This window comes from Choristoneura fumiferana, chromosome 19, assembly GCF_025370935.1.
Source record: "Choristoneura fumiferana chromosome 19, NRCan_CFum_1, whole genome shotgun sequence".
Classification (NCBI taxonomy): domain Eukaryota; kingdom Metazoa; phylum Arthropoda; class Insecta; order Lepidoptera; family Tortricidae; genus Choristoneura; species Choristoneura fumiferana.
The window spans coordinates 2,517,455-2,541,842 of record NC_133490.1 but is presented as its reverse complement, the minus strand read 5'-3'; the positions used below and the strand labels follow the sequence as shown (position 1 = coordinate 2,541,842).

At 39.0% G+C, this 24,388-nt stretch overlaps 1 protein-coding gene across 2 annotated transcripts in view; it reads left to right on the top strand.

The window, feature by feature from the left end:
• The first annotated feature begins 412 nt into the window (after positions 1-412).
• The window catches only part of LOC141438857 (uncharacterized), a 31,743-nt gene continuing 7,767 nt past the window's right edge, over positions 413-24,388 (top strand). Inside the window, exons 1-18 of one of the 2 annotated variants that reach the window (XM_074102890.1) lie at positions 413-614; positions 9,291-9,465; positions 11,732-11,810; positions 14,209-14,337; positions 14,683-14,764; positions 15,146-15,279; positions 15,900-16,026; positions 16,817-16,984; positions 17,665-17,847; positions 18,208-18,357; positions 18,797-18,893; positions 20,038-20,087; positions 20,529-20,657; positions 21,217-21,360; positions 21,686-21,839; positions 22,056-23,095; positions 23,236-23,430; positions 24,208-24,318. In XM_074102890.1, the coding sequence (XP_073958991.1) occupies positions 563-614; positions 9,291-9,465; positions 11,732-11,810; positions 14,209-14,337; positions 14,683-14,764; positions 15,146-15,279; positions 15,900-16,026; positions 16,817-16,984; positions 17,665-17,847; positions 18,208-18,357; positions 18,797-18,893; positions 20,038-20,087; positions 20,529-20,657; positions 21,217-21,360; positions 21,686-21,839; positions 22,056-23,095; positions 23,236-23,430; positions 24,208-24,318 (3,199 nt within the window). In that variant the 5' untranslated portion in view covers positions 413-562. Of the gene's footprint in view, positions 615-9,290; positions 9,466-11,731; positions 11,811-14,208; positions 14,338-14,682; positions 14,765-15,145; positions 15,280-15,899; positions 16,027-16,816; positions 16,985-17,664; positions 17,848-18,207; positions 18,358-18,796; positions 18,894-20,034; positions 20,088-20,528; positions 20,658-21,216; positions 21,361-21,685; positions 21,840-22,055; positions 23,096-23,235; positions 23,431-24,207; positions 24,319-24,388 lie in introns of both variants that reach the window. The other variant, XM_074102889.1, reaches the window with a different exon arrangement.

The following is a 24,388-nucleotide window of genomic DNA, read 5'->3' as shown; positions in this document are numbered from 1 at the left end:
CAAGAATCATGTGGGTACAATATGATAATACCCTGTCGTATGAATGTCAAGTGTCGTGGAATAGGGGGCAAACTATCTAACAGATCGCCTGATGTAAGCGATTACCGTCGCTCATGGACACCTGCAACACCAGAAGAGTCACAAGTGCGTTGCCGGCCTTTTAGCTAGGAGTAGGTACGCACAATCGGCTCGACGTAGTCACTTGAGTAATATAAATATGCGTGTTAAAAATGGCAGTCATTTTACTTTAAAAGCGTCCAACATTATTAACACCATTGTAACAAATTAAAAAAAACATACCAAGCTACCCATATGCTCCAGAGGGCAGAGACCTACTTCCCCGTATGTATGAACCATCTGCTTTGCTTGCTTAATCTTTGATAAGACAGAGACGGTGCAGTACGAACGCAACCGAAATAGATAGTGCCGTGCGCGCGCAGCCGCCGCTCCTGCGTCGAAAAGGATTCATGGATCATTCGTTCCTAATTTAAAAAATACCGGCGTTCTTTTGTTTTTAGATTGAAATGGAATTATAGAAGTTTCGAGATTGTTCCGATAAACTATGAAGGGTGTTGTAGTGTGTGTACTGGTGCAGTTGTGTAGAGTGGTGTATGGTGAGTTTAATTAGATGAGATGGTAATTGTGCGTAAGTTAGTGTAATTAGTGGTGTTTTAGTAACTGACTTTTCTGTGATAATTTGGTGAAATTGATGTAGAAGCAGAAAGTTGCAGAGAGGGAGTTTAATAAAAAAAGATGTTAAATTCAAAGATATGTCAACGAGATGACTTTTATATAGTTTTTAATAAATAATTATAGCTTTTGACTAGAGGAAATTTATTACGTCTTTATACTGATTAAATAACTTTTGATATAAAACTTAAGGTATGTACCTAAGTTGTTGTATGGACATAAATTGCATCTTTAATATAAGTACATATGTACTTACTGACATAATGCTCACTTTGAACAGCCGTAGTGGCTTAGTGGTGTGACGTATGTATGACCTCTCAAGTAAAGATCGTGGGTTTAATCCGGATAATAATATATAAATAATAATAAGCCCCTCACAAACCTAACTCCACGTCCGATCCGAACATCTGTGATCACGTGAGGGGCGGACATTGGCAGCTATTTATTTAGCTACAACTTACCAATGGCTAACGGAGCTATAGTAAACAGAAAAATGCGATGCGCCTAAGAAACGGTAGATATCTACCCAGGCGGGTACCGAAGCTAACCGCGACGGAGAATCCCGCCCTGAGCTTGTTAGCTCAGGCAGTCCCACGTATTCTGGGGGGACACCGTATCGCAAAATTCTGCCCAGTTGAGAACTGTTGCAGAATATGAATCAGTACCAGACCAGACAGATGACAGACTGACCGACTGTGACGATATCAGTACAAACTCAACAGTAGAGCCATACAGTCCATCAACAGCATCTTATATACCATCACCAATATCCTCCGTGGGCTCTCGCAGAGCACCCACGCCCGTCTTAGATGTTGCGCAGGAGGCGAATGCCTTTTTGCCTGCGTCCACTAAGGCTGGGAAACCTAGGGTGCGCATGAGTTGGACCAAAGATGTTAACCTATTCATCATGCGCACCTACTACAATATCACTAAATTAGAGACCGACATGACCACTTATAGAAAACAGTTGCATGAACTTTTCCAACGACAATATCCCACTGTTAAAGTCAGTGAACAACGTGTATCCGATCAAAGACGGGCCATTATTAGAAATAAATATCTAAGTGACCAAGAATTAACCCAATTGAAAGACGAAGTACAAAAAGAGTTAAATAATGTAGATCTTATAATTATTCAAACGTTACTGTCTCATACCATCGCACGATCATACCGAAAATGATGCACAACAACACACACAAGACACACATACACTATACACACAATCACACATTTCCAACTCGTCCACTCAGACTGAACTATAACATTAACTTTAGAAAATGATATAGAAGCGTTACTTAACCCCGACACAATAACTGAACCAAACACTCAAGTAATTCTTGATAAATTTCACTCTGCAATAGCCAAATACTCAGGAATTAACCCATGTAGTAGACCGAAATTACCAAAGTTAAAATACAATAACAAACTCTCACAGTTAGTGCATCTATTTAACTGCGACATACTGAATAGATTTCTTTCAGACGACACACAACTAATAGATATTCATACCTTATTTACTGCACCGCTGTAGTTATCTCCGAAGAGCTAAACTACAAGATAACAGAACACACACCACACAGTAAGAAAAACAACATAACAAACCTCCATGGCAAGCTAGACTAGAAAGAGATATTGAACAACTCAGGGCAGATTGTGGTAGACTCACCCAATATATAAATAATAATAGGTCTCGTAAAGTAGTGAAAAGAGTAGAAGAGATATTTAGGAGCAGGATTACACACACTAGACATGAAGCAGACAACAGAAAACCAGAAGAATACTTAGATACATTAAAACAGAAGCTGGCCCTAAAGGTACATAGACTTAGAAGGTATATGAAAGCACAAAAACGAAAGAATGACAATATTTTATTTGCAACAAATGAAAAGGATTTTACAGGAACCTACACAATCACACGCAACACACAGAGATTCACACAGACACATCATACCAACACAGACACAACTAGAGACGTTTTGGGTAGCATATGGGAAGAAAATAAACAACATAATGACCAAGCAGACTGGATAGAAATAGAAAGAAAGAAATGGGATACAATAGAAGAGATGACATTTGAGGAGATCACAGAAACTGACATAACAAATATAACAGTGAAACTACACAATTGGAAATCACCTGGGATAGATAAAATACATAACTACTGGTATAAAAAATTAACATCAATACACAAAAACATAGCAAAAAACTTAACAGAAATAATATTAGGCAAACAAAATATACCAGAATTTATAGCCATCGGTATAACATATATGCTGCCCAAAACAACTCATTCCTCACATCCATCACAATACAGACCAATCACATGCTTACCCACCATATATAAAATATTAACATCAGCAATAACTAGAAAAATCAATAGTCACATAGAACACAACAAAATCATATCAGAGGAACAAAAAGGATGCAGGCGAGGCCATATGGGATGCAAGGAGCAGCTGATTATTGACTCCACCATCCACAAACACGCGACTAGTAAAAATAGAAACCTACACTGTACATATATTGATTACAAAAAAGCTTTTGATAGCGTACCCCATTCATGGCTGCTACAAATATTAGAAATATATAAAATAGACCCAAAAATAACTCACTTTCTACGTAATATAATGAATCAATGGAAAACTACTCTTCAATTAAATGCTGGTAATAACACAATAACAACGCGCACCATCTCCATTAAGAAAGGTATCTATCAAGGCGATTCCTGAGTCCCATGTGGTTTTGTCTCGCCCTCAACCCCTTATCACATCTACTGAACAACAGCCGAGTTGGATACAACTTCAGGAACACTCCAACAGATACACGTTTATCACACCTCATTTATATGGACGACATAAAATTATACGCCAAGACAGACAAAGACATGAAGAGTTAATAGAAATCACAGCAACATTCAGCAACGACATCAACATGGAATTTGGCATAGAGAAATGTAAAACACTACACATAGTAAAAGGAAAGATCCAACCAGGTAACTATACAATAGACGACAATAACACTATAACAGCAATGGAAACAAATGACCTATACAAATATCTCGGATACAAACAGTTAAAGGGCTTGGACCATACTATAACTAAACACACATTAAGTACTGAGTACAAAAACCGCCTAAATAAAATATGCAAATCGCAATTATCTGGCAAAAATTTAATTAAAGCCATAAACACTTACGCCATCCCCATCCTGACATACTCATTTGGAGTTATAAAATGGTCCAAGACCGATATAGAAGCCATAGAAAGAACTACACGCACAACACTAACAAAACATAACCATTTACACCCTAAATCTGCAATAGAAAGACTGACTATCAAGAGACAGGAAGGAGGTAGGGGATGATAAATATTCATTATCTCTGGAAAAAACAAATACACAGCTTACAAACATTCTTTCACACCAAATCACGTACAAGCAATATACACAACACAATCGTCCAAAATGACCACAACTACACTCCGCTAAACCTACACGAACCACCTGACACGCAAAATATTAACGGAAATGACCCACAAGCACAACTGATAAATAACTGGAAGAAAAAGGTACTTCATGGACGACATCCTCGTGACTTAGAACAAACACACATAGACACACCTGCATCAAACACATGGCTAAAAATAGGCAGCTTGTTCCCAGAAACTGAAGGTTTCATTATTGCAATTCAGGACCAAATCGTAAATACTAAAAACTACCGAAAATATATAATAAAAGATCCAACACTCACAAACGACAAATGCCGCAGATGTCATAACCAATCGGAAACCATACAACACATAACCGGAGCATGCACAACGCTAACACAAACAGACTACACACACAGACACAATCAAATCGCAAACATCATCTATCAAAACCTGGCACACAAACATAAACTTATACAAGACACACACACCCCATACTACAAATACACACCGCAGGTAGTACTTGAGAATACAACACACAAATTATACTACGACCGCGCTATACTCACAGATCGTACTATCCACTATAATAGACCTGACATCACATTAATAGATAAAATAAAACAAAACTACATACCTCATAGACATCTCAATCCCTAACACACACAATTTACAAAAGACCATCACGGAAAAAATAACAAAATATGCAGACCTAAAAGACGAAGTTGCTAGACTATGGAGACAGGAGAAAGTGTACGTAGTTCCAATAGTCCTATCTACAACAGGCGTCATCCCAAACCACCTACACCATAGCTTAAAATTATTAGGCATAAAATCCCACGTTTACACAATTTTACAAAAAGCCGCAATACTTAATACATGCAGAATAGTGAGAAAGTTCATGCAACTAGACCCTGAAAATAGCCCTCAGCAATCTTCTTAAAAAATATTTATTCTACAACTCTTGCTACATTTACTTGGTGAATAACCCGTAAATGTAGTTAATACCAGCCTAGAGCTGAGAAAAAAAATCCTTCGAAAAATAATAATAATAATAATAATATTTTATTTCAGATTAAAAATCCATAGCTTTGTTAGTAGATACAGTCACTCCGGATCATCAGTTAAATCCGGACTCGCACCTCTGAGGTTTTCGAAATTTATGTGTGAAATTACATTAATTAAAATTCACCTCGAGCTTTACGGTGAAGGAAAACATCGCGAGGAGACCTGCACAAATCTGCAAAGTAATTTAATCGTGCGTGTGAAATTCCCAATCCGCACTGGGCCCGCATGGAAACTACGCCCAAAATCCTCTTATTCTAAGAGGAGGCCTGTACCCACCCGTGGGAGGTATATTAGCTGGGTTGACGATGTTTACGTTCGTTAAGTTTGAATTTAGCACTTCTGTGTCCTTTTTACAATTTTAGGAACCCCAACTAATAAAAAAAAAACAGTAATTATAACCTCGTGATTCCTCGCGTACTTTATAAAGGACCAATTAACACTAATAATAACGGCCGAATGTACTTTATAAAGTACAAATTGTTCATTGAATAAAGAATTTAAGAATTTTGAAATAATGTCCAAATTAACAAAGCTGGTGAACTACGTCTAGGTCTTAAGTACTGCGTCTGTTAAAAAAAGTTAGGGCTCAGGATGATAAATTAGTCACCTATATAAACGTCCTAGTGTCGATCGCTGCCCCAATAGCTGTCATCTTTAATTTTACGCCATTACCAATAGAAGTCATCCGTCATCCGTCAGTGCGCCATTAACAGATTTGGGGGAGAAAAGTCCACGAACCGGAAGACGAACCGTTACAGGCCTCCCACTAGGTGGACGGACAACATCGTGAGAGTAGCCGGCAACCGGTGGTAGGTGTGAGTCGTTACGTAATTTGAGCGAAACGAAACGAAACTGGTGACAAGAATCATGTCACTGGTTACTAAAACCAGTGATTTTAGTAACCAGTTTCTTTCACTACCTGCAGTGACGCGTTCTGCGACAGCCACTGTAACCGAATTAGAAATGAAACTAGTATTTAACGTAATTTGTTACAAGCTATTGAGCTATGACGTTATTTATCACAAGCATCGTTTTTCGGTGTAATGTCAATAATTTCATAATCTAAGAATCGTTTCTTTGACGTTGTATAAAGTTAAGGTTATAATTTTTACTCTGTGCTACTCGTGACGTCTGCAGGGCTACTACGAAACTCGAAACTCGAAGTTCGTATGGTATCGTCCCTCTCGCTCTCGTATTAAACGGTGTATGTGTCAGAGAGACCACACGACACGAACTTCGAGTTTCGAGTTTCGTAGTAGCCCTACTGTAACGTTGAGGCGAAAATCGCATCACCACAAAAATAGCTCGTTACAAAAAAAAACGGTGATTTGGTTATTCAGCGCGTCACCAGTTACTGTATACGGTGACGTGAAATAACGTCCACTTCTAACCGGTGGATGCAAGTGGCGAGTTTTCTTTCATTGAGGTGTTCTAAGGGGGCGGCCTTTGATCAGCAGTGGACGTCTTCCGGCTGATGATGATGAGCAATAGATGATGATCGTACCAGGCGTCTAAAATTCAATTACACCACAGGGTCCCCGACTAAAGCATCCGAATAACTTGATCGTTTTCATAGTAGCAAGCTTTAAAAATATATCTAGTAATCCATACTGATTATTATAAATGTGAAAGTGTGTATTTGTATAGTTGTCCGTCTTTTACGACGAAAAGGAGCGACGGATCGACATGATTTTTGGCACAGAGATAGTTTATGGGCCAGAGAGTGGCATAGGCTACTTTTTATCCCGGAAAAAAGCACAGTTCCCGAGGGAACAGCGCGCAATAACCGAATTCCACGCGGACGAAGTCGCGGCCAAAAGCTAGTTTAGTATAATAAAAATAATAAATAAAAATAAGTAGCTTTACTCGCTCTACTGCTTATGAAGGAAAGAAAGTAAAAACATTCATGACATTTAAGGTTTTTTTTAAAAGACAGAGACAAATTGTCACGAAATGGTCACTACGAGGTCCCATTCATCATGATGTCGGCCTAGTAGCCGACGCTGAGGCTGTTTCGTCTAACGCGCAATCGCAATCGAATTTACCATCCCGTTCTACCCTCGTCTTATAACGTGTAACAGAAAGAAGTGATGATAGCGATTGGGATTCTATGGGTGTTAAGCAATAAGCCTGATCTTCCATTGGAACCATTTTACGTACAAAGCTTATGGTGGGAATCGGTTCCAATTTTTTTTATAAATTTGCCCCAAACCCAACAGATGGGGACACATCTGGTAGTAATTTGCAACGAGTTCATACGAGCAAAAAATTGCCAATCGGTAACACATTGTGTTAAATGTCATAAACAAAATATTATATTCATGAACAGAATTACTCAGTAGGTTAATTGTCTCAAGGACATTAAATTTGTATAAGCCCTGGGTGTGATTTTATGTGTGACACAATCAGAGCTATAATCACACTACACGTTGGTCAGTATTTTCGGCAACTCAGGGACGCGGGTATAGGTACGTTAGAGTGAGATAGAATAAATATAAAATAATATATGTGATTTTCCCACTAACGTCGATAAGCGAAAGGCTACTAGAAACACAGAGAAGCTTAAAGTTCCATCTTACAGACTGGCTAAAAAAAGGGAAATTTAAATATATTGTCAAGAAAACATTAATACCTAAGGCGTTTAAAAAAATATAATATATATCACTGACTTTAATAAATATTTGAAATAATAATTGTAATTATCTCACGATTACATTGACCTATAAGTAAACAATTTTTTTTTTATCATTTTATTTTTATATAATTCATAATTAGGTGACTTAGGGGCTGTTTCACCATCCATTGATTAGTGTTAACTGGCGGTGTGATGCCGTCTCTATTTGTTTTGTTCGAATAGACGGAGACGGCATCACATTTAACCGTCGGTTAACGCTAATCAATGGATGGTGAAACAGCCTCTTAGTTAATTAGGTTTATACAATTAGTTTTCTTTAAATTTTATCTATTTAAACTAAAGTTAAAAAGTTATTTGCAAAAAGTAAAATAAACTAAGTATTTCATTTCATTTCAAAACTATTTTACTCGTACTTCAATGTCTAATCCTACTAAAATCAATTTAATGCCTGAGCTACCGTAGAACCCTTTAAAATAAACATTTTTATCTATCAACAACAATGCTCATCGAAAGATTGTAAATGTCACATGATAAGGTTCTACATAGGCTTACAAATCAAATTAGGTTGCTCATCTGGTTTTACCAAAAGGAATTCACTTCTTGCAGAATGCATTTACTCAATTATTATATCGGTACCCTGTGGGTGCTGTGGGTGTCACTCAACCGGTGGTTTCCTTCTAATAATATCTGACCCACATTTTATGAACCGCTTGCCCGACATTGATGCATGTTTATTGGACGTTTACCGCATGCTGGTCAAGTTATACCTATATATACGTTTAGCTTTAACCTATTTAGGTCATGTATAAAGTTGTCATAATTATAAAGTGTACAGGATGTATTGGAACCGTGCAATGATAAAACATATAAAGGACCGTGCGAAGTGGGTGGTAAGAGCAGCCGAAACCTAGCTATGGCTCAAAATGAAAACAATGGTGCTCGCATGAGCTGTCAGATTATATGGTTTTGCAGTCAACAATTATTGTTGTTAAGATAAATAAATAATGGTCTTAACGAGATGTTTTGTTGCAAATTGTAAAAACATTAACAAGGAAAGTGACTGCAAATTTTAAAGATTTCCAAAAGTATGGTGGAAACAAGAACAACAAAATATGTGGATAATTGTAGTAAGGAAAAATTTGTTGGTGGCACGATACCCCGTTTCCGTGACAAGCAAGTTAATTTTTAAATGAAAACACAAAGTTAATGTAATAGCGTAGTAATGGCCAATACTACCATCGCCTAGTATTTTTAATAATGGATAATATCATGAGGTTTCATTAAAATTATAACGATGTTTAGATGTTTACTTACTTCTCGCTTGACAGTTATGACAACCTATGCCCAATAATGCCCGTAGTTGCCATCAATTTGTGGCGCCATCGTCGTACACGATCCCAATAACAAGACTTTTATCATTTGGTGGTGCTTTTGCAACCATAAATAAAATAAATCTTTATTTCAATTCCCAGGGTCTATAGGTGAGGAGGTAGCCAACACGACGCTTCTCTGCTGCAACCAGGGCACCTCTTATGGGAGACAGCATTCCTCGGAGGACTGCTCCTCATCAGCGCCGCCCCAGGTGCCCGCGCAGTTCGGCACCATCTGCGTCTATGCCATGGACGCGTGCTGCAGGGAGTACTTTCAGTAAGCACCATTAGAGACAGAAGGATCTTGACTTTTCGCCCGAATAACATTGTATGCCCAAGGGGTAGGCAGAGCACACGAAACGTTACCGCTATTTACCGGCCATATATACACATTGACATCACGCCTGTATTCCCAAATTGTGGTGGCAATAGCTTCGGAGCCACTTTTAGCAATTTTAGTTTTTAAGTTTGACAAAAACGGTACAATAGCCGGACAATACCGACATGGAAATACCGATCCTGTTTTACGTGTACGCACCCTTATAGAAGCTCATTGAGCGTGCACTAACAGACTCGGTATTTCCATGTCGGTATTATCCGGGCCGGTAAATAGGTCCACCCTTCCAAATGATTCATTGCTCAACTCTTTCACATGGACGAACGATTTGTTTTCTTAAACTGTGAACTATAAGATATATTTCAGGTCTAGCCTGTAGAACCCTATAGCTTAGGTTTATCATCGCCATCATCATCATATCAGCAATAAGACGTCCACTGTTGGACATAGGCCTTCCCCATAGACCTCAATGTTTGGGCGTGGATCACAGGATCCCTGTACTATGAAGATGATACTTAAGTTTGTTACCGACTCCTGTTTGTAAACATGATAGGAAAAGTAAATCTGAATTTACTTTACTTATAGTAATTATTTCTAGATAACCTATCGACCCGTATAGACAAACATACGTCAATTAAGAGCTTTATATCACTGTTTGTTATGATAAAAACAATAAACACGATACTTCAAGGAACTCCCTTGACGTTTCAATCTTAGTGAATACTACGAAATCAATAGGAAGTTTACAATGCAATACAATACAATAACTCTTTATTGCACACCAACACAAACCCATGGTAAAATAGGTTCAGAGACGTACGAATCATTGGTAAAAAAAACACTTCGGTTAAGTCAAAGATACTACTATCAACATCAGATGTTTTCCTTATCTACGTGGATGTCGAATATTGACGTAGATATTTTAATTTCATCTGATTTGGATTGTGTTACTACATCTAAAGATCATATGAAATTAATAATCTTAAAGCAAATGTAATTTCGGAATTAAAACAAAAGTATAAAGGTTGGCACGTGTTATATACTGATGGTTCCAAATCTTCTTCGGGACGCGGAGCCGCTTTCTATGATCCAATTGGCTCCCTTGATAATCAGAATTATAATATCTTTAAAGTTATAGGGAATGTTAGTATGACAGTGAGCTTATTGCAATTTCCAGTGCAATATCGTATATTCAAGACAAAGGTATTAGGAAGGCTGTAATATACACAGATAGTAAAAGTGCGTTACAACATTTAGCTCGTAGTGTTTCTGGGCACAGAGGTGTACCTGTAGCGTATGAAATAGATAAAGTTATCCGTTTACAATTGAATGAAATTAATTTGCGATTTCAATGTGCCTGCGCACATTGGATTGCGAGGTAACGAGGAAGCAGACCATTTGGCTAAAAAGGTATCGTGGAAGGTCACGAAATTATATACACCATTTTATTTAGAGGCGACGAATAAATTCAAAATTAAATGCCATGAAATTTTATTTTGATGAACGTTCACGAGAAAAGGGTATTTGGTATAAGTGCATTCAGAGTGAACCTCCACGCGTACCTTGGTTTCAAATATTAGTTTAAGTAGGGTTAACATTGTAACAGCACACAGACTGCGAACCACATGTTCCTCTTAATAAGTTTTTACATCTGATGAAAAAAAGTGATTCACCAAATTGTGAATTATGCGGTACGACAGAAGATGTCCAACATTTATTGGTGGAATGTGTTCGGAATCGTGCTGCGAGTTGGTTGCAGCAGCTAACCTGAGCAAGTATGACACGGGTATGTTTGTAGGTATTTTAGCTCAGCCGGCCTCAGACATGGCGTTAATGCTTTTCAGGTTGGTGATGTGACAAGGAATTAGTTATTATCAATTGTGAGATGTAATTTTTTTTCTGGTAGTTAATGTTTTGCCCTATGGCTAATGTGACAAATTTGTACGTTGCCCGTTTCAAATAAAAAAAAAAAAAAAAAAATTATAAAAGACATAAATATATTGCTTATTTTTTGTAAAATAGGTTGAACACAAGTGGGTCGCTGACGGAAAGAAATCATCACTGTCTACAGGCACCCAAGCAAAATTAAAATCAAAACACGAATAATCGGATTACTTAGTAGTTTCAAAGATATACATACAAACAAAAACACAAATATCAACTCTTATCACGTCATGTTCCGTATTGAATAAAAATTTGTTTTCAGAAAGAAGAGAGACTGCGACACCGGAGTGGACGTAGCAACCAGTACACACCGTTGTGACGGCACCATCAGCTCAGCGCAGGTAAAATCACAGCATAGAAGGAACGGAACAGTGCCGTATTGTTTACACTGTATTCACCATCTCTTTCGACCATCGTCTTATACCGTGTGACGGAAAGAAGTGGTGAAAACGATTGTAAATCCCCTTGAGTTAGACAACAAAGCCCCAGGTTGAAATAGCTCTCATACCCACCGAAATATTTCATTACACAATGACACCTCTCAACTATATTTATTTAAGTGCAATGCACTAAAACTTTGTGGTAGCTAATAGCTTAGTGGTTTGACCATTGCATCTTTAAGTTTTTCGAAATTCATGTGCGATTAGAAATTTACCACAAACTTTACGGTGAAGGAAGCTATCGTGAGAAAGCATGTAAAAACCTGCGAAACAATTCAATGGTGTGTTTGTGGTTCCCGATCCAAACAGCCCACATGCGAACTATGGCCCAAGCCCATTCATTTTGAGTGTAACAAAGCCCTAGGCTAAAGTTTTTTTTTAATGTTTGTTACCTCATAACTCCGTGATTTGTGAACCGATTTGAAAAATATAATTAATCTTCAATTAAATCCCATAAGCACCAAATCAGGATCTAATGATTGAATCTTAAGGAAATGGAGGGAACTCTTCAAATGTTGTAGGGAAACCTATAGTAAATAGTAAATTGTATATTTAGTAGTAACTTGTGCATTTGCTCTTGAAAATCATCATTTGGTAGATGACTATAGGTCCACTCCTGCTGGCTCGTGCTGAGGCACCGACCGACTTCAGACTGGTAGGAAATTATGATACTGGTTTTTTGTAGTCGGTTAAATTTTTTGTTATAAATTTTCATCAGTTGTATCGTATTACCTTGTCACACTATATTATCTCTTGGATAATTCGTTACATAGTGTTATGTGTCATTAGTATCTATCTATAATATCTCTGTTATTATATCTGTATTAGTAGGTACCTATGTGTCTTTCTGTTCTGTCACTGTTCTTACAAACTCATGAAATTCAAATCGCAATGGAAATAATAGAACACCTGTTTGAAGCTAGTTAATTTAACTATGTTGCCATGGCATTGTCTGATTTGTTTAACTAAACATATGAGGTTTCTAACTGCTATCTAATAACAAACTGTAAGTTTAATGATAACGGACAGACAGATAAAGTTCTTATTGCGCAAGGTCGCATTCCACGCAGTATAAGGGAACCAACGGAATGTAGAAGCAGTACGATAGCTATAAAAGTAGGTATTGGTATGTATGGACTGGGAATAATATGGGGATCGACTCTTGGATTGCCAAAAAAGTTAATTTCAATTTTTTTTTATTCTAACAGATTTAGGGGGAGGCCTATGTCCAATAGTGGACGTCCTACGACTGATAATGATGATGATGATGAACAGCTATAGTGACATAGAATCTGAAAATTTTGTGTCTTGCCCATTAAAGTTCAAACGATACAGCGATGTGACAGATTGACAAAAATAGCAGTTTTAGTTAAAAGACTTATAACTAAGCATAATTTAGCTATGGAATCCCACATTTTTATCATAGATCCCACGGAAACTTCGATTAATCCAGAGAAAGAAAGATGTTTAGACAAAATTTATTTCAAAATTGTACTTACTTACTACTTACATACCAGTATAAAAATATATTAAAGAAACAAGGAAGGTAAAAGAGAGAGCATGTCGGAAGAAGCTTATTTACGGCATCCCTCTACATCCCTTAGCATATACGCATAACAGTGAATCATTCAAAACTGTCAAAGCTGTAAAACAAGCAATTAATAAGGGTGTTATGGTTACATTACCGCGTTAAGAATTTTCCTGGCCGTATTAATCCAAAACTCAACAATCCAAGTACTGCTTCCCTCAAATGATGCGTTATCTTTTTAAAACAGTATATGTAGACGATTATATTTTAGCATCGGTTAAACAAACTCCGTAACTAGGTAATTAGGTAGGAGTCCTTATCTACGAAACGGATAACAGGTGTTGACATATGAATACTTAAATTAGGCTTATGTTAGGCCAGTTGCGGATTATTATGTCATTATATTAATTAAGATAGATTGCCAAAGTCAAGCAGTCTGTAGAATTATTATACAGCTTAATTTCTAAGAATAAAAAAGCTTTTGCTTTGGCAAATGTCAAATCTGTAATTCAGTAGTTTAGGATGTGCATTTCCTGTTACAGTCAGCAGGTTTTTGAAGGTATAGATGTGTTGGTATGAGTTATTGCTCAAAAATACAAAAAAATAATTACCATATAAGAATTAGAATAGTTCTGTGTTAACGTTCTACATGCCCGTTTTTATTGGGCTGTATGATTGTCAAAACTTCAAAGGTAGGTTGTAAGAGGACTATCTGAAATTGGCTAAACAAATCGATAGAATCCTCAATGTCCTCATCTGTCTCTTTCATAGGCCTGCTGCAATGAGTGTTTAAAAGGGACAGAGATGGCGACGCGTGGTGCCAGTGCTTGTGAAGGCCGGGAGGAGGGGAGCAGTGCTGAAGAACTGCTGGCTGGAGACGCTTTTAAGCAGTGCTGTGTGGTATGTAATAAAGTGTATTAAAATAAATATCGTTAAAAAAAAGTAAAAAACATGTTTCAATGGTAACTGTCTTCCATCATCAGACCCTGGATACCATCCTAAGTCAAAATTTACTCTAAAACTATTTTAGCAAGCCCAAACACGGCTAAAAAGGGCTTTCTTTATACTACCAGCGCTTTTGAGAAGACCATCATTTCCAAGAAAAATGCGCCGCACAAAACAAAATTGTTAAAACAAGCCTATTACGACCTTTTCCCCTCCGCGGCCTAGGGGAGGCCTATGTCCAGTCCAACAGTGGATGTCCTAGGGCTGATGATGATGATGATCACTTTTATAAAATTTCAGAGAACGGTAGATCACAATCAAAAGAGACACGAAGATCCTCTCACGCAAAACCCGACAGCGTCGAAGGGACCATCCGAGAGTGGTGAGTTTTTCTAATTATTTGGGGAGGGGGGAGCGTTGTTGGTCAGACAATTAGTAAATGGAAATGAGAGTGGGCTAGCCATATTTGGAGTAAATGAATTTTTGAGTGGAGACCGCATCTCGGCAAACGTAGTGTAAAACGCCCTCCAACCAGGTGGAGTGACGATCTGCGAAGTGCTGCTGGTAGATGCTGGATACGTCGAGCCAAGGACATGCCGCATGGCGCTCATAAGGGGAGGCCTATGCCCAGCATCGGACTGCTATAGGCTGATGATGATGATGATGACGATGAATTTCGTTTTTCTAGGGTAACTGGGTATTTAATAGGCGAGCGTGCGCCATTTGATATGGTTGTAAGAAACCTTCTTCCCTTTGCTTCCAGATATATCTTCCTTATGTGAAGAATACGCACCCAATGAGTTGTGTGCACACCACTGCATCCCGGTACCAGGATCGTACAAATGCCAGTGCAATCCAGGATATATGCTAATGCCGGATAAAAGGAACTGCAAAAAGGTTTTTTTTTTACATATTAACCTATCTCACCTGATGAAAAGTGCAGATGAGGCCAAAGGCGTACATCTCTCTGGTTAACTCTAGCCTCAAAGCAAGGGGGGCAAGTTGGAGTTGGGGGAAAAGTATGAATTGTCGGTAAAGTCGTGAGCACATGAAGCTTTTCTCTTGTAGTACGAGCCTTACATCTACGGCGATTGTGATAACTTTGGTTTGGTTGCTTTTGTTTGGTCGTTGGTTGGCAGGCAGGCAGGTTTGAGGCAGATTGATTGGATATCGCAAGGTCTTTTTGACAATTTTGACAGTTGTGTCACGCAAACTGTAACGTCAAGCAGACCGCTCGAAACTAACGCCATCTAGCAATATTTCGCATGTCAAGAACCTCTCATTGAACAATAATGGCGTTGATTTCGAGAGGTCCATTTGACGTTACAGTTTGTTTGCGATTGGCTCATTTAGTTATTTTTCATTTCTCGTTTGTTACGTTCTCTTACCCGAATTTGAACAATCAAGTTTCTCTTCAATTGTATTCAATACCTTTTTATAGAAATACTCTTTATCACCGTAGAGATACAATATGTATTACATCACTTTACAACAGGCTCCTTCGGTCTTGCCTTCAGGTAGAACAGAACCGTTGCAAGCCCCGCAACCCGTGCCACCACATCTGCAGCGACAACGGCGGCGACGACGTCAAGTGCTCCTGCCGGCGAGGGTACGAGCTCATGGCAGATAAAAAGAGTTGCCAGGGTAAGGATAATAAGTTTTTTGATATTTTTTACAAGCTTTTATTTAGTTTCCCGTTGTCTGTAATCAAATCTTGCAAGTTAAATTCGACCAACTTCCAGTAGTTGGATTGAATTGAAATTTGGTATACTTATGTAAATTGCGTGACATCCTGCTAGTCCGGACAGGATCATCTCCACAGGACGGAACTCTTCAACAGTTAATGGCATCGACTTGAAATTTGGTATGCAAATGTAGTTTGGGTGACAATACAAGTAAGTAGACAGTCAACAAAAAGTACAGTCAGCAAAAACAAGCTTGTATTAAAAATGATATTATTACCATAAACTTATTTAGGATAAGTTTATTTAATTGACTGTACTTCTTGCTCACTGTAGGTAGGTACTCATCCAAGATAGATATACCTACGTACCTACTAAGTTTCAAGACGAGGCTGTTAACCGTTGAAAAGTTCCTCCCAATCGACGATCCTGGCCAAGCACGAGCAGAATTTCATTACTAGATTATTGTACTGTCACCGGTTCAGCATTTACATAAGTACCTAACTATGCTAGATTTCATTGTAATGAAATATGCTTGAAAATTAGAACATTGTAGATAATACGAAAATGTCAATTGATCTGGTAGTTATAACTAAACTAGGTAATGCAAGTTGAAGAGAGAGGTACCTAACAGCCTGTTGTGATCATCGAAATAATGAAATCAGGTAATATTACTGTAAAGAATCCATGCAATTAACAAAGAGAATGCTTGAGGTAAAGCTATATTTTTCACCCTTATTATAATTTTTCAGATATCGACGAGTGCACTCAGGATCCACCGGTGTGTCTTGCCGGGACGAAGTGCCTCAACGTGCACGGGACATACAAGTGCATCCCCGTAAAGTCCTACACCCCCACAGCAGAAAAAGGCCAGTGTCCTGTTGGTTTTTCCAGAAATTTGGTGAATCATGCTTGTGATGGTAAGTTTTAAATCTTCAGGCTTCTTGAGGGATGTCTGGATTTCAGTTGGTTAATCGGTTACAAGTTGTTGAGTCGGTTAACTCCCAGCCACACTCTCTCTCTTAGTTTCACGAATATTATAAATGCGAAAGTTTGCTACACCTCTCCATTTCTTCCGTGGATGTCGTAAGAGGCGACTGAGGATATAGGTTAAGGTATACCGTAGGCGACAGGATAGAAACCTGTCACTATTGTCTCGCTTTTGTCAAACCTAAAACCTAAAATTGCTAAAAGTGGCTTCGAAGCGGTAACGTTTCGTGTGCTCTGCCTACCCCATTTGGGAATACAGGCGTGATGTTTGTGTGTGCAAAAGTTTGTAAGTCTGTTTGTTTGTTAGTTATTTTGTTTGTTAGTTCATCACGTCTAAAACCTTGAACCGATTTTGATGAAATCCGGTATACAGATAGTTTTAGTCCCGAGAAAGGACATAGAATAATTTTATCCCGGAAAATTGCATAGTTCCTGCGGAATAGCAATAACTGAATACTACGCGGAAGGAGTCGCGGGCAACGGCTAGAGTATAATAATTCCTAGGGCTTTCTGTTGCACGCTTTAACATTATATCACTTAGTTATTAAAACAAGCCATTGTGACAAACTCAAGGAAACTATAGTAAGAAAATAACGTGTTTGAATTCCAGATGTCAATGAATGCCTGCTTCCACAACCTCCGTGTCCACCCCATCTCTGTGAGAACACTATAGGGGGGTATAAATGTGGGGGGATTTCTGGAGATCCTGCCAATCTCCCGAGTAGGCCTCGACCCCAGCCTGAAGACCGGTGCCCTGTTGGGTTTAGAGCTGGGTTAGATGAAGAATGCGAAGGTAAGAAATTTTCAGAATGTAATAAAATGCAACAATGCACAAAGAAATCAAAGAAAGCAAAAAACAGAAAGCACAATCAAGTCAAACAGGAAATTAGAAGAATGCAAAGAAAAGATAAATAAAATTGCACAAGTCCAAAACAAAACAAAGAAGGAATTTAGTAAAGACAATGCAAAATTTTAGACACCCACCACATTATAAATTGCAACACCAAACCGTATTTTACATAAGTCTGTGATAAGCCCGAAATGAAGATATGGTTTCAAAAACACTTTCACTGAAGTACTTTTGAAACTAAAGATGTAGCCACAGTTAGCAATAGCCCAGCCCTTGATTTATCAGTGCAATTTATATTTCCAGATGTGGACGAGTGCGCCGTCCACAAAGACGACTGCAACCAGCAGTCCCAGTTCTGTATCAACACACGAGGATCCTTCTACTGCCAGGACCGGGCTTCCAAGTACTGTCCACCAGGGTTCAAGATAAATGCGATTACTAACAAATGTGAAGGTTGGTTCATAATAAGAGCATTTATTTTTCTCTTTGAAGCTCTTTGAAGTGGCAACGGGCAGGCCATATAACACGGAGAATAGATGGCCATTGGGGCTGAAAGTTCTTTAATGGAGACCGTGAATAAGCAAGCGCGTTAGAGAGAGAGAGAGAGAGAGAGAGAGAGAGAGAGAGAGAGAGAGAGAGAGAGAGAGAGAGTCGTTATCGTTGGTTGAGGATTGGTAGGGAACATGACGACTTTCTTGGGAAAATAGTGTGGGGTGGTTGCCTCATGTTTTCTACACCGCACTATAGGAGTCCAAACTTCTATTTCTTGTTGCACGTCGTGGATACACTTTTAAGCTTGTTACACGTCGCAAAAATAGAGATTTTTCTTTCAATTATTACAAGATCATCTAAACCGTTTCTTGGATTAATATTTGTGTGTTTATTATTCCAGATATCAATGAATGCGAGGATGATCCTGAGATATGCAGGGACTTGGAATGTATTAACCTTTTGGGTCAATATGATTGCCAAAAAAAGCGAGCAAAGACGTAAGTGGCAAAGTAACAATGCGTTATAAACTTATAATAACGTAGATAATAGGTACGCATAAAGAAAGAGTGTGAACACAGTCCTTCTTTTAAGGAAAAATCTGTAGTGGTTAACATGGTAAAAATTTGAAGAGAGATACCTCTTGCATGCATCTAGATAGTTTTGAACATTTCAAAATAGGCGAATTGCTAATGAGTCAAAAGATCAAATTGGTCAATGGGTAATGATTATCCGACGACTTTTTGGTGCGTAGGTAGGTATTAGTTGCAGCGTACACGTATAAGCTGACGTCACGTTTTGAAAAACAAAACTTTTAATTCCATACTAGTTCTGAATACTACTTACTATGCAAGAAGGACCTGTTATTTTTTTATTTATACACAGTACACTTGTATCAAGTTAGATTATAAACTAATCGACACCAATGCAAAACTTTAAGCGTTCTTAACCTACTTTGTATGATTTCTTATTCTGACTCTTTTTAGGGTTCCGGAGCCAAAATGCCAAAAACGGAACCCTCATAGTTTCGCCACGTCTGTCTGTCTGTCCGTCCATCCGCGGCTTTGCTCAGAGACTATCAATCCTAGAAAGCTGTAACTTTGCACGGATATATATGTAAACTATGCTGACAAAATGGTCACAAAAATTCTTCTTAGGGTTCCTCCCATAGACGTAAAGTGAGGGTGTTTTTTTTTCTCATCCAACCCTATAGTGTGGGGTATCGTTAGAAGCTCTTTTAAAACCATTAGGGGTTTGCTGAGACGATTTTTCGATTCAATGATTTTTTTGCGAAATATTCAACTTTAAAGTGCAAATTTTCATTAAAATCGAGCGCCCTCCCCCCTTCTAAAATCTAAACCGGTGGGTGGCAAAATTTGAAAAAATTCAGGATGGTAGTAGTTAAGTATATCAAACTTTCAAGGAAAACTATAACGGCTAAGTTTGCTTGAGAATTATTAGTAGTTTTACTCTTAAATAGCAGCCTAAGGTATAAAATATATCTTAACTTGGAAGATTCCGTATAAAATACGAAATCCTTAGAAAAATATTACTTAATTTTTTCGTAATGGCTACCGAACCCTATTTTGGGCATGTCCAACACGCTCTTGGCCGGTTTTTCATTATTCTTTTGCATTTTAGCAGTGACTGTCCCGATGGGATGCGTTGGAATAGAAGAAAAGGAGTCTGTGAAGGTAAATTTGTTTAATTATTCTCTAGAAATTACAATAAATGAAAGCCAACTGACGCCATGTAAGTTGTAAAGGCCCTTATATTTTTCCTTATAGTTTTTGAACCACGATTATAAATTAAGAGTTTGATGAATTATTTTTTAAGATGACTCATAAAACCTTGCTTGGTCATCATTTTATCTACAGTAGGTAAGTACAAATTCAGTCCACAATTCATCATCAGCCGAAAGCAGTCTACTGCTGGGCATAAGTTTCCCCTCAAAATTGCTGGTCCTGCACCGCCCGCGTCCATCTCCACCAATCTTCATTAGGTCATCAATTGCTGGCTTGCCCACGCTGTCCATGTTCAGTCCTTAATTAGAAACTTCTTTTTCTAAAATAAGTTTCAACCTATTTTTAAGTAGAACCAAGAAATTATTGAAGTGTTTTATTTTTCCTTTGTAGACATCGACGAATGCGCCGAAGGCACCGACCTTTGCGATCAGCACCAAAACTGTCTGAATACGAACGGCAGTCACGAGTGCCACTGTAGGGTTGGCTTCGAGTTGCACGCTACCACCGGCGCCTGCGTTGGTAAGATCAGTCTCATTACTGCTGGGATTTTGAATTACGTGAATCTATGTATCATTTGATAGTGATTTAGCTATCGGAAACAGCGCCATCTCTCGTTCTGGGTGAGTAATATTTGATCTATAGAAGTGTGTAGCAATGTTGTATATACATGTACTTTCAAATATACGGCGTTTGGTGCCAAGAAATTCGCAAATTAAAACAGTAAACGTCTCAAGAACACATTGGGAGATTTAGCTATGTATGCCAGCCGCTCGGTTTAGGGTATAGACTAGCACACGAAGATCTGGGTTGGAGCCCCAACCTTAACATTTACTGGTTTTTCATTGAGTTTAAGTTATATCAATATTTAAGTAATAATTGTCTAAATCCGTCCAGCGTCCAGCGTCGGGTAAAAATTTTGAAATCTTTAAAAACCATTTCTTAAAGCCATCCCATATGACAATAATAAAAATATTAGGGGGTCGATAATTAATAGTATCTGACGGAGGCAGGTGTTATCTGTTTAAGAAAAATAGACTTGATGCTCTTATTAAAATTATTGTGTTCTTGCTTTTTATAGACGTGAACGAGTGTGCAACTGAACGACATAATTGCATCCCACGGGCTCAGCGCTGCGACAATACCGTGGGATCGTTCTTGTGCGTCAGAATTGCGTCTTGTGGAACGGGGTATACTCTGCAGCACACGACAGGGCAATGTGAAGGTAAAAATTATACCTCCATCCATTAAACTGATACTAGAAACTGCCCCTAGGTCACTTACAGGGCCATCTATCATCATCACGGCCTATATACATCCCACTGCTGAACACAGCCCTCTTTTCACAATTAGAGGGTTTGGGTTATAGTTCCCACGCGGGCCCAGTGCAGATTGGGAATTCACACACACCACTGAATTGCTTGGCAGGTGTGAACGGTTCCCTCACAATGTTTTTCTTCGCAGTAAAGTCATCATCCCCGTCCATCCCATCGCCATCCCCACCACCATCATCTATCGGCTAACTAATTTCGAAATGTGATTTCTTACAGACATAGATGAATGTGCGCTAGGCATCAATGATTGTGCGGAGCATGGGCCTCAGTACAAGTGCGTCAATATTCCTGGATCATTCCGGTGCGAGCGCATCCGTCCTTCCACCACTACCCCCCTACCGGAGTATGAATACGTCTACTATGACTCGGAGTAAGTACCTTTGCGTACCATTCATCCTCCCTTCTGTTATAAGTGATGGATGAAAATATTACTGACGACTTTTTCCAAGTAATGTAGGTAAATGTAAAATTAAACACGTCGGCACATTCTAAAATAAAAACTGATAGAAAATCATTTTATTTAAAGCATTCATTGTAAAAAAGCCTGTTGCAAATAAAAATAATGACAATCTTACGTCTCTTACAGTGGCGAAGAAATAAACGAAACGCAGTCAATACCTCCGGCCAATAACAATAAGGAAACATCATCGACCACTGAACCTAGAGTAGAACCTACCCTAGCACCTTTGGTTACTACTTCCACTCAACCTCCTACCCTTTCACCAAAACGCCCCGAAGATAACGAAATATTCTTCAGACCATCAGATCAAGGACCATTGAAACCAACTCCGTCAACTTATTACGAAACTAGTCAAGAACCAGAAAAACCGAGAGAGCCAGAGCCATCAAGGGAACCTCAAAATCCAAGAGAAACTGAAAGACCACGAGAGCCCGAAAGATCACGAGAACCCGAAAGACCACGAGAGCCTGATAGACCACGAGAGACCGAAAGACCACGAGAACCTGAAAGACCACGAGAGCCCGAAAGACCACGAGAACCTGACAGACCACAAGAGCCCGAAAGACCACGAGAACCTGAAAGACCACGAGAGCCCGAAAGACCACGAGAACCTGAAAGACCACGAGAGCCCGAAAGACCACGAGAACCTGAAAGACCAAAAGATACCGAAATACCAAATGAACCTGAACGTCCAAGAGAACCCGAGAGACCAGCTGCATCAGAAATTCCTAGAGAAACTGAAAAACCAGTTGAAGCTGAGCGGCCAAGGGAACTGCAGCCAGAACCGCCAAGAGAGGTTGAAAGACCGCAAGAGAATAGACCAGTTTATAATGAACCAAGTGAGGCTCCACCACCGCAACAACCAGCCTACATCGACGCTTGGTGGTCCAAAATACCTTATAATAGACCGAATGAACGTCCAAAAGAGCCATCGGAAAATGCTATTGTACCAGAAATCACTTTTAGACCTGAATCAACCAGTCCTAGAATAGTATATGTTAACAAAATTGATCAAGACACGGCTACAGTAGAAGGCGAGAGAAGAAGAGATGGTTCCGTATTTCTTGATACTAAGAATGTTCCGGCAAACGAATGGACGAAAATTAATGAGAGACCAGTTGATTGCCAGATTGGATTTGAAATGGATTCATATGGCGCTTGCTTCGGTGAGTTTTGAAATTCTTCACGGGGATTTTATGAAATCTTTGAATAGCTGTTGAAATGTCACAATTTGCTCGCAAGATAAGTCACGGGTAAAAGTTAGTATGCTATAGAAAAATGTGGAATTTAGAAAAGCTCTTTTCAGACATCGACGAGTGCGCGACCGGCCACCACTCCTGTTCCAGCACAGAGACGTGCCGTAATACCATGGGTGCGTACGTCTGCGTCTGCAGCATCGGGTACCGTCGGGAGCTGGCTACGGGGGAATGTACCCTGATCACTACTTCGCCAGCCCCAACAACCGAGGCCACGACAGCAACTACCGTACCCTATGGGTCGTGTGAGTATTTTCATATTCAGTTGCAGAAACCTCAATGATTTTCCTATGCTAAGGTTCATTTGATACATAAAAGTAACTATAAGAATAGCCAAGCGAATTAGCTCTTTCAAGTAGCAATGGACAGGCCATATAGTACAGAGAACAGATGGCCGATAGAGCCGAAAAAATATCGAATGGAGACCGCGGATCGGCAAGCAACTGGAAGTCTACGGGGTAGGAATATGTCCAACAGTGGACGTCCTACGGCTGATATGATGATGATGATAATGAAGCTTCATTTTACAAGGAAATGAAACTTTATTATTAACTAGCCGTTACCCGCGACTTCGTCCGCGTAGAATTCGTTTATCGCTATCCCGCGGAAACTATGTAATTTTCCGGGATAAAAACTATCTTATGTCTTTCCCCGGGACTCAAAGTATCTGTTATACCAAATTTCACCTAAATTAATTCAGTGGCTTAAGAGTGATGTGATGAAGTAACAAACAAAAAGTAAATAACTAATAAAAAAAGTGAGACTGTTGGTAGCAAAAAGAGCATCCCAAGTCAACGGGTAATATTTATAGGGTTTCGGACTTCAAAAGGAAAGAAAAACGATCGTTTCGATTACTTACGATTTCTTCGGGCATGCGTGGAGGAATCAATTTGAAACTAATATTAAATACTCAGCTCTGCAATCCTTTGAAGGTGTGACCAAGTGAAAAACAAACACGCGCTCACACACTTTCACATTTGCCATACCAATACGTCAGGATTCAACTTATCTTTATCTTACAGACGATAGATTCTGGGGAGCCAAGCCTCGTCGCACCACTATTCGACCTTTCCGACCTCGCAACTTGTGTGATGTGGGGTACCACCTCAACTCCACCACCGATCGGTGTGAAGGTACAATTCAATGACTCTTTACTGTCTACCAATATAATAAGCAATACAGATGACCGGTATACAAACCTAC